At 43.0% G+C, this 15,927-nt stretch overlaps 1 protein-coding gene across 1 annotated transcript in view; it reads left to right on the forward strand.

Annotated features, from left to right (window-relative positions):
• Positions 1 to 11,960: 11,960 nt before the first annotated feature.
• LOC129866649 (unique cartilage matrix-associated protein-like) overlaps positions 11,961 to 15,927 on the forward strand; it is a 5,754-nt gene continuing 1,787 nt past the window's right edge. The window contains exons 1-4 of the mRNA XM_055939420.1: positions 11,961 to 12,042; positions 12,293 to 12,361; positions 12,622 to 12,717; positions 15,273 to 15,371. Coding sequence (XP_055795395.1) covers positions 11,991 to 12,042; positions 12,293 to 12,361; positions 12,622 to 12,717; positions 15,273 to 15,371 — 316 coding nt within the window. The 5' untranslated portion in view covers positions 11,961 to 11,990. The remainder of the gene's footprint in view (positions 12,043 to 12,292; positions 12,362 to 12,621; positions 12,718 to 15,272; positions 15,372 to 15,927) is intronic.

Raw genomic sequence — 15,927 nt, forward strand, 5'->3', positions numbered from 1 at the left:
TGGCAATCTGTGTGAAATGTCGACTAGTTAACTAGCTAACGATCAAACTATTATCAGTGAACTAATGTTTTCCCTCTACAATATGTGGTTAATTTTCAGAATGAGAGAATTAGGTGAAAACGAGGCATTGCTTGTTAAACAAGTGGATTCAGGGATCAAGTGTAGCTGGAGCTGGATGCCACAATATAGTTGAAAGGAACACCACACACTTTCCCTCTTTCTCACTTTTTCAATACAGTGGATAAAAGGGGTATGCCAGGTGTACTCTCTGCCTGAAAGAGATCAATTATGCCAACAAAGGGTCTCGTACTATGCTGCTGGCACATTGTAGAACCGATGTCCACAGGCAGAAAGTGTACAATGTGATAACCTGCAGTGTAGCCCCAAAATATTGCATTTGTTGTGTTGAACTTGACAGGACCACTTGTGTGTGAGTGAGGGGGGATTATAATTGTTTTTACTTGGTGAACATTCTTTTTGCACACATATAGCCTTGTGCACTTGATCGATGTCTACTATAGTGGCCACTATAATAGAGCAAAAATAGAAGGCCTGTTTGTTTCATTCTACTTTAAGTGCAATATTTAGATGTTTGTGTGGCCACAAGCGTTCTATTATAAAGGCTGTCATGGCTAACTGCAATATTAGTGTATTGTTTTTTTCTCAAGACTTGAGTGTCATTTGCAGTAAAGTTTAGGCAACGAATAACATTGTTTGCTTTCTTTTCAATTTTTTAGCCGTGATTTAGGTTCACATTAACCACTTTTTATTTTGCACACACAGACTGAGCATGTAAACTCAGCAAAAAAAGAAACGTCCCCTCACTGTCAACTGCGTTTATTTTCAGCAAACTTAAAATGTGTAAATATTTGTATGAACACAACAAAATTCAACAAATGAGACATAAACTGAACAAGTTCCACAGACATGTGAGGGGGGGGGGGGGGGTGTCAAAATCAAAAGTATCAGTCAGTATGCTTCTACACCTGCATTGCTTGCTGTTTGGGGGTTTAGGCTGGGTTTCTGTACAGCACTTTGAGAAAACAGCTGATGTAAGAAGGGCTATATAAATACATTTGATTTGATTTGAGTATCTGGTGTGGCCACCAGCTGCATTAAGTACTGCAGTGCATCTCCTCCTCATGGACTGCACCAGATTTGCCAGTTCTTGCTGTGAGATGTTACCCCACTCTTCCACCAAGGCACCTGTAAGTTCCCGGACATTTGTGGGGGTAATGGCCCTAGCCCTCACCCTTCGATCCAACAAGTCCCAGACGTGCTCAATGGGATTGAGATCCGGGCTCTTCACTGGCCATGGCAGAACACTGACATTCCTGTCTTGCAGGAAATCACGCACAGAACGAGCAGTATGGCAGGTGGCATTGTCATGCTGGAGGGTCATGTCAGGATGAGCCTGCAGGAAGGGTACCACATGAGGGAGGAGGATGTCTTCCCTGTAACACACAGTGTTGAGATTGCCTGCAATGACAACAAGCTCAGTCCGATGATGTTGTGACACACCGCCCCAGACCGTGACGGACCCTCCACCTCCAAATCGATCCCGCTCCAGAGTACAGGCCTCGGTGTAACGCTCATTCCTTCGACGAGAAACGCAAATCTGACCATTACCTCTGGTGAGACAAAACCGCGACTTGTCAGTGAAGAGAACTTTTGCCAGTCCTGTCTGGTCCAGCGGCGGTGGGTTTGTGCCCATAGATGGCGTTGTTGTCGGTGATGTCTGGTGAGGATCTGCCTTACAACAGGCCTACAAGCCCTCAGTCCAGCCTCTCTCAGCCTATTGCGGACAGTATGAGCGCTGATGGAGGGATTGTGCGTTCCTGTTGTAACTTGGGCAGTTGTTGTTGCCATTCTGTACCTGTCCCGCTGGTGTGATGTTCGGATGTACCGATCCTGTGCAGGTGTTGTTACACGTGGTCTGCCACTGCGAGGACGATCAGCTGTCTCTCCTGTCTCCCTGTAGCGCTGTCTTAGGCGTCTCACAGTACGGACATTGCAATTTATTGCCCTGGCCTCATCTGCAGTCCTCATGCCTCCTTGCAGCAGGCCTAAGGCACGTTCACGCAGATGAGCAGGGACCCTGGGAATCTTTCTTTTGGTGTTTTTCAGAGTCAGTAGAAAGGCCTCTTTAGTGTCCTAAGTTTTCATAACTGACCTTAATTGCCTATCAGCTAAGCTGTTGGTGTCTTAACGACCGTTCCACAGGTGCATGTTAATGAATTGTTTATGGTTCATTGAACAAGCATGGGAAACAGTGTTAAACCCTTTACAATTATCTTTGAAAGACGGTTTAAATCACTTTTTGTTATTTATTTAGTTAAAACCTACATTTCCCCCTAGCAGGGATTATTTTAGCATGTTTTGGTGCAACAAAAAGAAATGTCACCTTTTGGGCCCTCACCAGTTTGCATCCCTTTTACATGTCCCTTGTGAATTAGCTGTGAATCATAATCTCTGATTGGTTATGTTAAACTGTGTATTTACTGTTGGCTTCCATGACTGTACGGTGACAGTCTTTCTCTCTCTCCCTCACTGTCGTTCTCTGTGATTGGAGCTGGGTTAGATCTGTAAATCAGGCTCCTTCATGACCAGTATTTGTGATGAGAGGAGCCTGGAGCTGATCTACTGGCACTGGCAAACACCTCAGAAGGGACAAATGTGATTACTAATAAGATAGGTCATCACAAGTGTTTAGTAATATCAGAATCACCTTTTTTTGCCAAATACATTTGCAGATACAGGAAAATAGTGCTGCCGCAATAAGCAGAATTTGCAGACGGACAATAAACTGAATATACGGACAAGATAACACCACCCTTTCAATACATGTGTCACTCATCAACTCCTGAATTGGGAAAGATCTTGTACTCAGCATAAAAATGATAAGAGACACATTATTAATGTTTATTGTATTTTGTTATTATTAAATCGAATGGTACTATCAATGGGGTGGGGACAGACATACCCCACAGGAAGGTATGACGACTGACATATTCGGCAAGGTGGCCCCAGCACCACCAGACAAAATGTTGATACAGTAGGTACAGTATCTGTATCGGCTGTTATTGACAATAAAATATGAAAGACAAGTGCAATATTTGCACGTTGTTATGTTAGCACACTGCTTCTACACTAGTAGATGATCATGGAGACTCTTGGAAGAATGTTCTACGGACATGATTTGAAAGTATAACATTTTGGACGACATGGATCCAATTCTGCCTGGTGAAAATCAAACACTGCATTCCCCAGTAATGCATTCCTCTGCATTCCGCCATTCCATACCCTGTGGACAGTGCTTAATTGCAGCCATTTTCCTCCTATAACAGGACAATGACCCAAGCACAGCTCCAAACGATGCAATAACTATTTAGGGAAGAAGCAGTCAGCTGGTATTCTGTCTATAATGGAGTGGCCAGCACAGTCACCGGATCTCAAACCTGAGCTGTTGTGGGAGCAGCTTGACCGTATGGTATGTAAGATGTGCCCATCAAGCCAATGCAATTTGTGGGAGGTGCTTCAGGAAGCATGGAATCTCTTCAGATTACCTCAACAAATTAACTAGAATGCCAAAGGTCTTCAAGGCAGTAATTGCTGCAAATGGAGGATTCTTTGACGAAGCAAAGTTTGAAGGACACAGTTGTATCCCTTTGAGCATGGTAAAGTTATAAATTACACTTTGGTTGGTGTATCAATACACCCAGTCACTACAAAGATACAGGCGTCCTTCCTAACTCAGTTGCCAGAGAGGAAGGAAATTGCCCAGGGATTTCCCCATGAGGCCAATGGTGACTTTAAAACATCTACAAAGTTTAATGGCTGTGATAGGAGAAAACTGAGGATGTTTTTTTATTTGTTTTATTTCACCTTTAGTTAACCAGGTAGGCCAGTTGAGAACACGTTTTCATTTACAACTGTGACCTGGCCAAGATAAACCAAAGCAGTGCGACACAAACAACACAGAGTTACAGATGGGATAAACAAACGTACAGTTAAAAACACAATAGAAAAATCTATATACAGTGTGTGCAAATGTAGTAAGATTAGGGAGGTAAGGCAATAAATAGGCCATAGTGGTGAAATAATTACAATATAGCATTAACACTGGAGTGATAGATGTGCAGAAGATGAATGTGCAAGTAGAGATACTGGGGTGCAAGTGAGCAAAACAATAAATAACAATATGGGGATGCGGTAGTTAGGTGGGCTATTTACAGATGGGCTGTGTACAGGTGCAATGGTTGGTAAGCTGCTCTGACAGCTGATGCTTAAAGTTAGTGAGGAAGATATGACTCCAGCTTCAGTGATTTTTGCAATTCGTTCCAGTCATTGGCAGCAGAGAACTGGAAGGAAAGGCGGCCAAATGAGGAGTTGGCTTTAGGGATGACCAGTGAAATATACCTGCTGGAGCGTGTGCTACGGGTGGGTGCTGCTATGGTGACCAGTGAGCTGAGATAAGGCGGGGCTTTACCTAGCAAAGACTTATAGATGACCTGGAGCCAGTGGGTTTGGCGACGCAAATGAAGCGAGGGCCAGCCATTGAGGGCATACAGGTCACAGTGGTGGGTAGCATATGGGGCTTTGGTGACAAAAAGGATGGCACTGTGATAAACTACATCCAATTTTCAGGATGATATCTATGAGGGTGCCGACGTTTATGTATCAACCACATTGTAGTTACTCCAAAATACTAACCTAATTGACAGAGTAAAAAGCCTGTACAGAATACAAAAACTGGAAGATGAATTCAACCCTTTTTGGGGCTATATAGATAATTATCAATAAAACATCACGATAAGGTGCAGAGCCTTGGATTTGCCTGCTGGGGGCAAGGAGACCCCCAGCTCCTCTAAAAACATTGACAACTATGTGCCATTTCCAATGGCTTGTTAAATAAATGGTAACTATTTGGTTGTAATATCATCACCTCTTGATGAGCATAGTCAGAACTATAAATGTCCGATTATTCCATACAAAACAATTGCACATTTCTAACTCTATTATCCAAGTAACTGCATACTTTAAATGATCAGTAAACATCAACCGATCATGTCATTTCAGATACGTGAGGATAGCCGACACACAATATATCTCAATATTGGCCACCATAAATTGGATATTTGAGTGATATAAAATAAAAGTGAACGATACCTCAGAAGTATGAGTGGTTTAGGTTCATTTCCCATCCTTTGTGGGCTCTGCCTGTCAAGAAGCCGAAGGGCGCATTTACCGATGTACAAGCCGATCATGTTTACTTAGCAAGATACCGGTAGAAACTTTGTACAGTTGACTAAACATAGTGGTAAGTAGACCTAATGTACTTTTTTCTCCAACTAACGTAGGCAATACCTTGCTAAGCTAGCTAATGTTATCCCCTTTTCTAAATAGTTTTTAAGAGTGTTTAATCACGATCGCTGCTGTCAGACATGATAGGCTACATTGATTGATTGACTAACAAGTTAGGTCAAATTGGCTAGCTGGCTAATAACAGATCACGTCAATATGGCTAGTTAGCAAGTTAACTTTCAGGGGATAAACAAATATTATTTGATTTGCTGGCCATCTATAGTGGTGATGACTAGTGCCTGTAATCTGTTTCAGGTTATTAAACTGCAGCTGGCCCAGAACAGAGCGGCACGTCTTCCTCGTCATTGTAATCAGAGGGCTAATATAAATACTATGCATGCCAGTCTCTCTTGGCTCAGAGTTGACGAGAGACTGACTTTATCACTTATTCTTTTATAAGAAACATTAATTTGTTGAAAATCCCAAATTGCTTACATAGTCAATTTACACACAGCTCTGACACACACACACTTACCCCGCCAGCCATGCCACCAGAGGTCTTTTCGCAGTCCCCAAATCCATAAGAAATGTAAGAAAGCGTAAAGTATTATATAGAGCCATTATTTAATGGAACTCCCTTCCAGCTGATATTGCTCAAGTGAACAGCAGACCTGGTTTCATAAAACAGATAAAGCAACATCTCATGGCACAACGCCTCTCACCTATTTGACCTAGATATGTTGTTTGTATGTATTGATATGTAAGCTAATTGTGCTGTTTTTTTAAATTTATGTAGTTCTGTACTTCAGCTGTTCTTGTTTATTAACTTTCTGTATTATGTCAAGTTTTATGTTTTGTGTGGACACCCAGGAAGAGTAGCTCCTGCTTTCGCAACAGCTAATGGGTTCCTAATAAAATGTCAAATACCAATGATAGTTGTCTGACTGGCAAGTCCTCATCCTGGTAAAGTTTCCAGTGTCAAACTCTTCCAGAAGCTAAATGACATATTGTTTTTTTTAGCTAGCTTCATGCCATATACCAAATGGATCGGCTACTGTCGCTTATCTGAAAATACATTTTAAATGGATGTTTAATGATCGTGAAAAGCATGCAGTTAGTTCCTGTATAACTCCGATAGAGCTAAATGTGTGCATGCGTTTTGCATGCAATAATCAGACATTTGTAGTTCTGACTATACTCTTCAAGAGCAGATGATATTATAAGTATTATTTTGTTACATTACAGCCTTATTCTAAAATGTGTTAAAGAAAACATTTTCCTCATCAATCCACACACAATAGCCCATAATGACAATGTGAAAACAGGTTTAATTTTTTTGCAAATGTATTAAAAATAAAAAATAGAAATAGCTTAACATTCAGACTTAAAATTGAGCTCGGGTGCATCCTGTCTCCATTGATCTTCCTTGAGATGTTTCTACAACTTGGAGTCCACCTGTGGTAAATTCAATTGATTGGAGATGATTTGGAAAGGCACACACCTGTCTATATAAGGTCCCCACAGTTGAGAGTGCATGTCAGAGCAAAAACCAAGCAATGGGGTCGAAGGAATTGTCGGAATTCTCCGAGACAGGATTGTGTCGAAGCACAGATCTGGTGAGGGGTACCAAAACGTTTCTGCAGCATTGAAGGTCCCCAAGAACACAATGGCCTCCATCATTGTTTAATGGAAGAAGTTTGAAACCAACAAGACTCTTCCTAGAGCTGGCTTCCCGGCCAAACTCGGGGGAGAAGGGCCTTGGTCAGGGAGGTGACCAAGAACCCTCTGACAGAGCTCCAGAGTTCCTCTGTGGAAATTGGAGAACCTTCCAGAAGGGTAACCATCTCTGCAGCACTCCACCAATCAGGCCTTTATGGAAGAGTGGCCAGACGGAAGCAACTCCTCAGTCAAAGGCACATGACAGCCTGCTTGGAGTTTGGCAAAAGGCACTTAAAGGATTCTCAGACCATGATAAACAAGATTCTCTGGCCTGAAGAAACCAAGATGGAACTCTTTGGCCTGAATGCCAAGTGTCACGTCAGGAGGAAACCTGGCACCATCCCTACGGTGAAGCATGGTGGTGGCAGCATCATTAGTCCATAGAAATGACATTAGTCCATAGAAATGCAATGAATAACAGATTCATACATGGAAAAACAGATAGTAAAAATAAGTTTGCTTTGAAGTGTCTGTCCTACATCTGAGAGATCTAAGAAAGATTTTTTCTTCACATATTTAACCGCTCTTTTAAGGCACTAAACTACTTCCATACAGTATATACTATACTTCCATTTTTTTCAACAGGTACCGGACTACCTTCAGACGAGTCTTGTGTGGCTTGTGGGCTTCCTAGAGCCAAACAACCTACATGTACAGTACGTGTTTGTGAGAGTTTTAGAGAGTAGCCCAAACTGTTCGGATGCTACAGACAGAAGTTGGCAGCTCGGTGGTACCCACATCGACTGATTCAGACACAGCCCATGAAAAAAACAGACAGACAGATTTATATGAAGATTTTTGTAGTACGCCAACTTGATTTCCACGGAGGCGCAGACATTGATTCTGATTGGTTTATTAACACATTAAATCAGGTGTGCTAGCTCTGGAACGGCTGAAGGTCCCCCGAGGAGAGAATCAAAAACCAATGACTGATTTAGTCAAACATTCTCAAATGACTCCCGGGCGTATGTGAGTCTTTCACAATACACCGTCACTGGCCATAGTCATATGTAACATGTCACAGCATAACGCAACAGATTAGATCAACTGGGATGACTCTCTGACTCACGGTTGCAGAAAAAGAGCTGTGCGTAAACCACGCCCCCAGAATATGCTCATGAGCCACTGCCCTTATTTGAATTACCACTAGAAGAGGAAAGAACCCTTTTTTGAACTGCAAAGAGCCATTGAAGGGCTCAAATGGTTCTTTGGGTCAATATGATTCACACATAGAAGCATCACCCTTCTCAAAGAACCCTTGAGGAACCCTTATTCTTTTGTGTGCATAGAGATGATATGGTGTTGTGTTTACTCTGCTAATGTGATATAATCCTAGCCACTTTTTAGCATAATACCCACTAGTTTGATTTACTGGTTTCTCATCTCTATTTATTTGGACAATATTTATTTATTCTGTCTATTTGGCACAACATCTACAGTGGGGCAAAAAAGTATTTAGTCAGCCACCAATTGTGCTAGTTCTCCCACTTAAGAAGATGAGAGAGGCCTGTAATTTTCATCATAGGTACACTTCAACTATGCCAGACAAAATTAGAAAAAAAATCCAGAAACCAGAAAATCACATTGTAGGATTTTTATTGAATTTATTTGCAAAATATGGTGGAAAATAAGTATTTGTATCAATAACAAAAGTTTCTCAATACTTTGTTATATACCCTTTGTTGGCAATGACAGAGGTCAAACGTTTTCTGTAAGTCTTCACAAGGTTTTCACACACTGTTGCTGGTATTTTGGCCCATTCCTCCATGCAGATCTCCTCTAGAGCAGTGATGTTTTGGGGCTGTTGCTGGGCAACACGGACTTTCAACTCCCTCCAAAGATTTTCTATGGGGTTGAGATCTGGAGACTGGCTAGGCCACTCCAGAACCTTGAAATGCTTCTTACGAAGCCACTCCTTCGTTGCCCGGGCGGTGTGTTTGGGATCATTGTCATGCTGAAAGACCCAGCCACGTTTCATCTTCAATGCCCTTGCTGATGGAAGGAGGTTTTCACTCAAAATCTCACGATACATGGCCCCATTCATTCTTTCCTTTACACGGATCAGTCGTCCTGGTCCCTTTGCAGAAAAACAGCCCCAAAGCATGATGTTTCCACCCCCATGCTTCACAGTAGGTATGGTGTTCTTTGGATGCAACTCAGCATTCTTTGTCCTCCAAACACGACGAGTTGAGTTTTTACCAGAAAGTTATATTTTGGTTTCATCTGACAGTCTCCCTGTCTTCTTCTGGATCATTCAAATGCTCTCTAGCAAACTTCAAACGGGCCTGGACATGTACTGGCTTAAACAGGGGGACACGTCTGGCACTGCAGGATTTGAGTCCCTGGCGGCGTAGTGTGTTACTGATGGTAGGCTTTGTTACTTTGGTCCCAGCTCTCTGCAAGTCATTCACTAGGTCCCCCCGTGTGGTTCTGGGATTTTTGCTCACCGTTCTTGTGATCATTTTGACCCCACGGGGTGAGATCTTGCGTGGAGCCCCAGATCGAGGGAGATTATCAGTGGTCTTGTATGTCTTCCATTTCCTAATAATTGCTCCCACAGTTGATTTCTTCAAACCAAGCTGCTTACCTATTGCAGATTCAGTCTTCCCAGCAGGTCTACAATTTTGTTTCTGGTGTCCTTTGACAGCTCTTTGGTCTTGGTCATAGTGGAGTTTGGAGTGTGACTGTTTGAGGTTGTGGACAGGTGTCTTTTATACTGATAACAAGTTCAAACAGGTGCCATTAATACAGGTAACGAGTGGAGGACAGAGGAGCCTCTTAAAGAAGAAGTTACAGGTCTGTGAGAGCCAGAAATCTTGCTTGTTTGTAGGTGACCAAATACTTATTTTCCACCATAATTTGCAAATAAATTCATAAAAAATCCTACAATGTGATTTTCTGGATTTCTTTTCTCATTTTGTCTGTCATAGTTGAAGTGTGCCTATGATGAAAATTACAGGCCTCTCTCATCTTTTTAAGTGGGAGAACTTGCACAATTGGTGGCTGACTAAATACTTTTTGCCCCACTGTATTTGGGGCTTCCTTGATAAGCTTTACAGTATAAGCAGAGAGTTGGGCACATGCTTTTCCTTATAAATCCCAACTTTGTAGGAAAATAGCAGTCCATCTGTGTGTGAGAGAGCACAAAAAACATCCCTCTCTATGTTGATGTACAGTGAGTCTGTACACCAGAATCTCCTTATCACTAGGTTGCTGTTCATTCTCACCACAGACAATACACACACACACACACAAACAAAACACACACACCCTCACACACACAGCTTAATTTTCATGACATTTCAGGACTTTTTAGGGAGTAAAAATGTTTGACCATTAAAAATGACTAACCCCAAAACCTTTAAGCTTCAAGTTGCATTTGAACAAATTCAGGGCATTAAAAAAGTCCTGCCTTTTCCAAAAAGTTCTTGTTTCCTACCTTGTCAGGACATTTAGGTTAATTGTTAGGGCACTGGAGTCCTGATAAGATAGGACAACAACTACACACACACGCACTATATCCTTCCTCCCTTTCCTCCAACTTACTTTGGACCCCTGGGAAATAATCCATAAAGTCCCTCCACCCTGGATAGCCTAGCATACTTCTCTCTCTCAACAATTTACACCTTCACTCCGACCTGTGTCGAGCCAGCTATTCAGGTGGGGGTAAACTCAAGCAAACAAAAGTCTACATACTTTCCTGATGGAGTTTCTGCTGAGCAAAGAAGGCGGCCTTGTTAAAGGGGCCAGCTCAGTTCCATCTGGATGGAGAGACCTGGCAGTGTGTGTGTGTGTGTGTCAAATCAAATTATTTGTCAAGTCAAGAGGTGTAGACTAACAGTGAAATGCTTACTTACGGGCCCTTTCAAACAACGCAGGGAGAAAAAAATTGAAAAATAATAGAAAGAGAATAACACGAGGAATAAATACACAATGAGTAACGATAACTTGGTTATGTACACAGGGTACCAGTACCAAGTCGATGTGCAGAGATATGAGGTAATTGAGGTAGATATATATTGAACATATGGTTTTGTCTGGATGGAGAGATTTGGCGGGAGGCAACACAGGCAAGTCGGTGCCCTCAAAATCACTTTTCTCATTGCTTTCCAGGACTGGGGAATTGCAGTGTTGTAATAGTTGCAAGTCATCCATTGCTTTCCTGTCTGATAGGTGTAAACATAAAAAATACACTGTACATGTCAGTAAATCTCTGGTGTACAGCTGTATCCTGGAGTCCTGCCCAGCAACGAGCCTCCACACGCGGCAGTTATGACAAAATAACACATTTGTCAACGTCAAACCCAATCAAAGCTCTCCCTTAAATATGTTATGGAGCCTTATGTTGAGTGGAATGATGTACAGCACAACCTCAGGTAAGACTTTGCTGCAGGTATACATTATGAAGCTGTAATATTGCAACGCAATACTTGTGGCATGAATGATCTCTCATTGAGTCCTTCCCATTTGAAATCTCTAAATGATGTCACAGGCAACTAAAAGGAGCCCCCAGAGCATGTGCTCATGAGCCTGTGCCACCTGAGACAAGGTGAAAGGTCATCTGGACCATTACCATATATTGTGTAAGTCCAGCTCCAAAGGTTAAGGGTCGGGGGTATATTACTTTTGAGGGTTTTCAGAGCAAACTGTTTAATTACTTGAAAAACTGAAATGATGTGGCTTATGTGAGGAAACCTTGACGTTTCTGTGCTTCTATGGTCCCCATGGATCCTCTCTTCCCCTCCCTGACCAACGGTTTGTCAAAGCCTCTGAAATTCCAACCAGCTGATCTTCTCCCCGGCCCCCCCTTCCAGGGTGCCATCTGCTCTCTTTTAACCTCTCTTTCTCTCTTGTTCTCTCTTACTCACTTCCTTCCTCTCTTACTCTCCTCCTTCCCCCCGCCCCCTCTCTCTCTCACCTCACTCACCTCTCTCCTATCCCTCAACAGCTCAGACGCAGCTCTCAAGATGTCCTGGCCGCATGCAACCTTCCTTGTCGCTGTGCTCCTGTCACTGTCCTGTGAGTGAGTCTGCCTGCAGGGGGGACTGTATTGTCAGGGAATAATATATATTTACGAGATGTGAATGAATACTTGAGGAGGATGGTGCATGTCATATTTTCAGGTGATATCGCTAGAGAAACTTAAGAGTGCAGTCTGAGGGCAGAGGGACTCTGTTACTAGTGATAGTGGTATGGGAACATTGTGATAGAGAGCTCAACGCTGATCTGATGTCTTGTCCTATCATCATGTACCTCTGAACCCATGCAGTATCTCAGGAGGTAGACAGTGCAGCTGTCCCCGATGATAAGGGCACTACCAAGGCAACCGACCCGAGAGGTAAGCAGCTCGATCTTCACCGAACCCTTCTTCGTCTTCTGCAGCACGTACAACCTCATTTCCTGGTGCGGGCTGGGACTTCAAACCTTACGGAACTCCCTTTTTTTTGCCTGCTGTTAAATCTACCCTCCTCTCGTCTCTTATGCGATTGTAACAGAATGGAAATGTGTTGTCTTTGTTTTCTGGGCGCGAACTCACCACCCTCTGCATACCAACACAATAGCTCTCAACTCTGTCTTTTCTTCCTCTCTTCTTCTCAGGTCCACTGAGGGAGATCTTCATGCCCGAGGCCGATGCAGCAAACTTCTTCAGACGCCGCAGCAGAAGAGCTGCCAAGTCTCAGGACGAAATTGACGGTGATTGAAGCTTTCTCTGTTTGGATCTCTTTTTAGGATCTCCTATATGTTGCTTGGATGTTTTTTTGGGGTTGTTTTCCACCAATGGTCGGTGGTGAACTTGCAGTGGATGGTGTAGTGTTGCGTGCCTCTGTCTGTGGATGCCTGAATGAAGCACAGCTTGTGTGTGTAGCATAGATGGATGGTTTGGTCCCACATCTCTAGATCGATCAATACTTCTTAAGGTCAGCTGAATGTTTTGGTTGCAGAGGTAGCCCACTACTGCACTATGAGTTTATATTGCTGCAATTGAATACAGCGATGGCTGAAGTCCCAGTGTTTTATCGGTCTTTGCAATGATTCGGTCCCGTGTGGCTCAGTTGGTAGAGCAACACCAGGGTTGTGGGTTCGATTCCCCTGTGGGACCAGTATGAAGAAATATGAAAATGTATGCACTCACTACTGTAAGTTGCTCTGGATAAGAGCGTCTGCTAAATGACAAAAATGTAAAATGATTCAGCTGAATAGGTAATGTCATGACACTGAGTGAATACTGTTATGGCTGGACTGAGCTGGAGAATAGTGTTTTTACTGTGAGAAGGCTAGCCGGCGACTGGCAGCTGCAAAGCCTAGAGCCCTGGACACCTCAGGTGCTATACCCTTGCCAGACCGCCTCAGACCAGAGTTGTGTTCAGTAGGGCACACTGTAGCAAAAATGTTTTGCAACAGAAAACCAAACCCAGTGTTCTCATTGGACAAGTTTAGATATGGTACCTCTCAGTTTCAAAAGTTCTCTCCCCACTGAACATGACCCAGCTATAAACGGTAGCATATTGGAGGCTGCTGCAGGAGCTACAGGGTAGCATGGAGCATTGAGCTTCTCTCCTTTTATCCGACTTCTTTTATCTCCACTTTCACAAGGTACATGTATTATGCAGGGAAAGGTGATACTGACTGCTGTAGTCAGTTGCAAAACTGAATGCATTTTCCCGCAACCCCTCTGAATCAGAGAGGTTGCGGGAAACTGCCTTAATTGACATCATCAAGGTCGGGGGAGAAGTTGTTGTGAGGGTTAACCGCCTTGTTCAAGGGCAGAACGGCAGATTTTTCCACTTTAGGGATTTGAACAAGCAACCTTTCAGATACTGTCCCAAAACGCTCTAACCGCTAGGACACGAGAGGAGACCTTGTGAAAGTTCCCAGAGGTGAGTTGTTTGATTGTTCTCTAACTACTCAGTTGACGGCCAGGTGAGAGTTTAGCTGGAGAGAGAGAGACGGTGAGAGGCGAGTTACGTAAGTACATAAACCCAAGACAAATTGAAGTGTTCGCTGAAAAGAGTTAGAGCGAGAGAAGAAAAAGAGAGAGAGAGTGAGATGGATTGATGTTTGTATCCAGTCTGGGTATGGAGAGAGCAGTTAGAAGTTGAGTGTGGAATGTGCCAACACTGACACAGTGGAGGGAGGGGGGTCAGAGAGATGGATAGAGTGAGAGAAAAATAAGTTTACTTTTTGAGAGCCACTTTGGCAGCCACATGTTGACACTACTAAACCACAGTAAGTCATATGAGAAAATGTGGATAAACCTATAGTGTGTGTGTGTGTGTACATCTACATTGCTTGCTGTTTGGGGTTTTAGGCTTGTGTTTCTGTATAAGCACATCTTTCTACATTTATTTGATTGATTGTGTGTGTGTGTTTTTACTATCCATGTTGGGATCAGAATTCCCCACTAAAATAGTAAAACATGGAAAATATAGTCAAGAGGGAACATTTCACCGGTCGCCACAAGGAAAAAGGCTGTTTTAAGCTTCAGGGTTAGAGGTCAGGTTAGGAGTTAAGGTCAGGGAAATTAGGATTTTGAATGGGAATCAATTGTTTGGTCCCCACAAGGATAGTATAACAAATGTGTGAGTTTGTGTTATCTGTGTGACCACTGAGTGGTTACAGTGAGGTTCAGCTCTGTTGCCAAGTAGGTATAATCAACATCAATGTGGCTTTCACCTGTGTTCAAATGGGTGAACCTGTTTGACTTTGGGCTTTTAGGTGGCGAGGTTATGCCAGGTAGAAGTGAGCGGGTGGGTCAAATACTTTATGACAGGAGTTAGGAGCATATCACTGATGTGTAAATAAGTGACTTGCATACAGTGCAGTATCCCAATGATTGACATAACCCTTGGTTGATGATATGGGTGGTTACCTTTTGAGTTTTATTTACACTGGGTCAGTAGTTCACAGCTCCCTGACCACCGACCTGCGAAGGAACGCTGCAAGCTTTCCCATTTCAACTGTTCATCTGATTGCTTCTCCATTTAGTTGTTATTTACAACTACCTGACTGACCTGAATTCCCCAAAATGAAATTCCAAAAGGGAGTCGTTATGCAGGCGAAGACCTGTCCCATGGAACAACAATGAAGAAAAGGTCAGAGGTTGGGTGTCAGGACTAGGAGAGGATTCCATGGCCCAAACCCAGCGTCTGCCTGTACTCTGCAGAGATTCAACTCTACGTAATGTTGTTGGTGCAGTTTGACCGCAAGTGATACAATTTAATCGACTTCCTTTTTCTCCTCCCCTATAGCTGAACAGAGGCAGGTGCTGGCTGCAGATAAGCGGAAGAGAGAGAACCATGAGGAACAGATGAATGAGTTTGAGAACTACGCTGAGGAGGAGCATGACGGTATAATAATACAGTGTACAAAACATTAGGAACACCTGCTCTTTCCATAATAATAATTTAATCAACTTCTTTTCAAAATCTCAAAGCGCTTCATACAAAAACAAGCAATACACCATCATGAGTAGCTTAACTATAGTTAGGTCAACCAATATAGGCCAAGTCTTTTGAGTTCATGCATCCTCCAAAGAGAGAGGCAGTTCATCGCAGCTTGAGAAGAGGAATGTGGTCAGGGAGATGGTTGGTGATGAAGGGTCTAGTGACGATCTTATAGAGGGTTGCTCTGGGAACTAGCCTCATTCATGTAGCTACTGGACTTCTCCTCCTTCTGTCACGTTCGTCGTAGTGATGAGACCAAGGCGCAGCGTGATGTGAATACATTCTTCTTTAATAAACGAAGAACACTAAACAAACTAACGTGAAGCTATATACAACTGAGTGCTGACATGCAACTACACATAGACAATAACCCACAAAACCTAAATGGAAAATGGCAACCTAAATAGGATCCCCAATCAGAGACAACGATAAACAGCTGCCTCTGATTGGGAACCAATTC

The sequence above is a fragment of the Salvelinus fontinalis genome, chromosome 12, assembly GCF_029448725.1.
Source record: "Salvelinus fontinalis isolate EN_2023a chromosome 12, ASM2944872v1, whole genome shotgun sequence".
Classification (NCBI taxonomy): Eukaryota; Metazoa; Chordata; class Actinopteri; order Salmoniformes; family Salmonidae; genus Salvelinus; species Salvelinus fontinalis.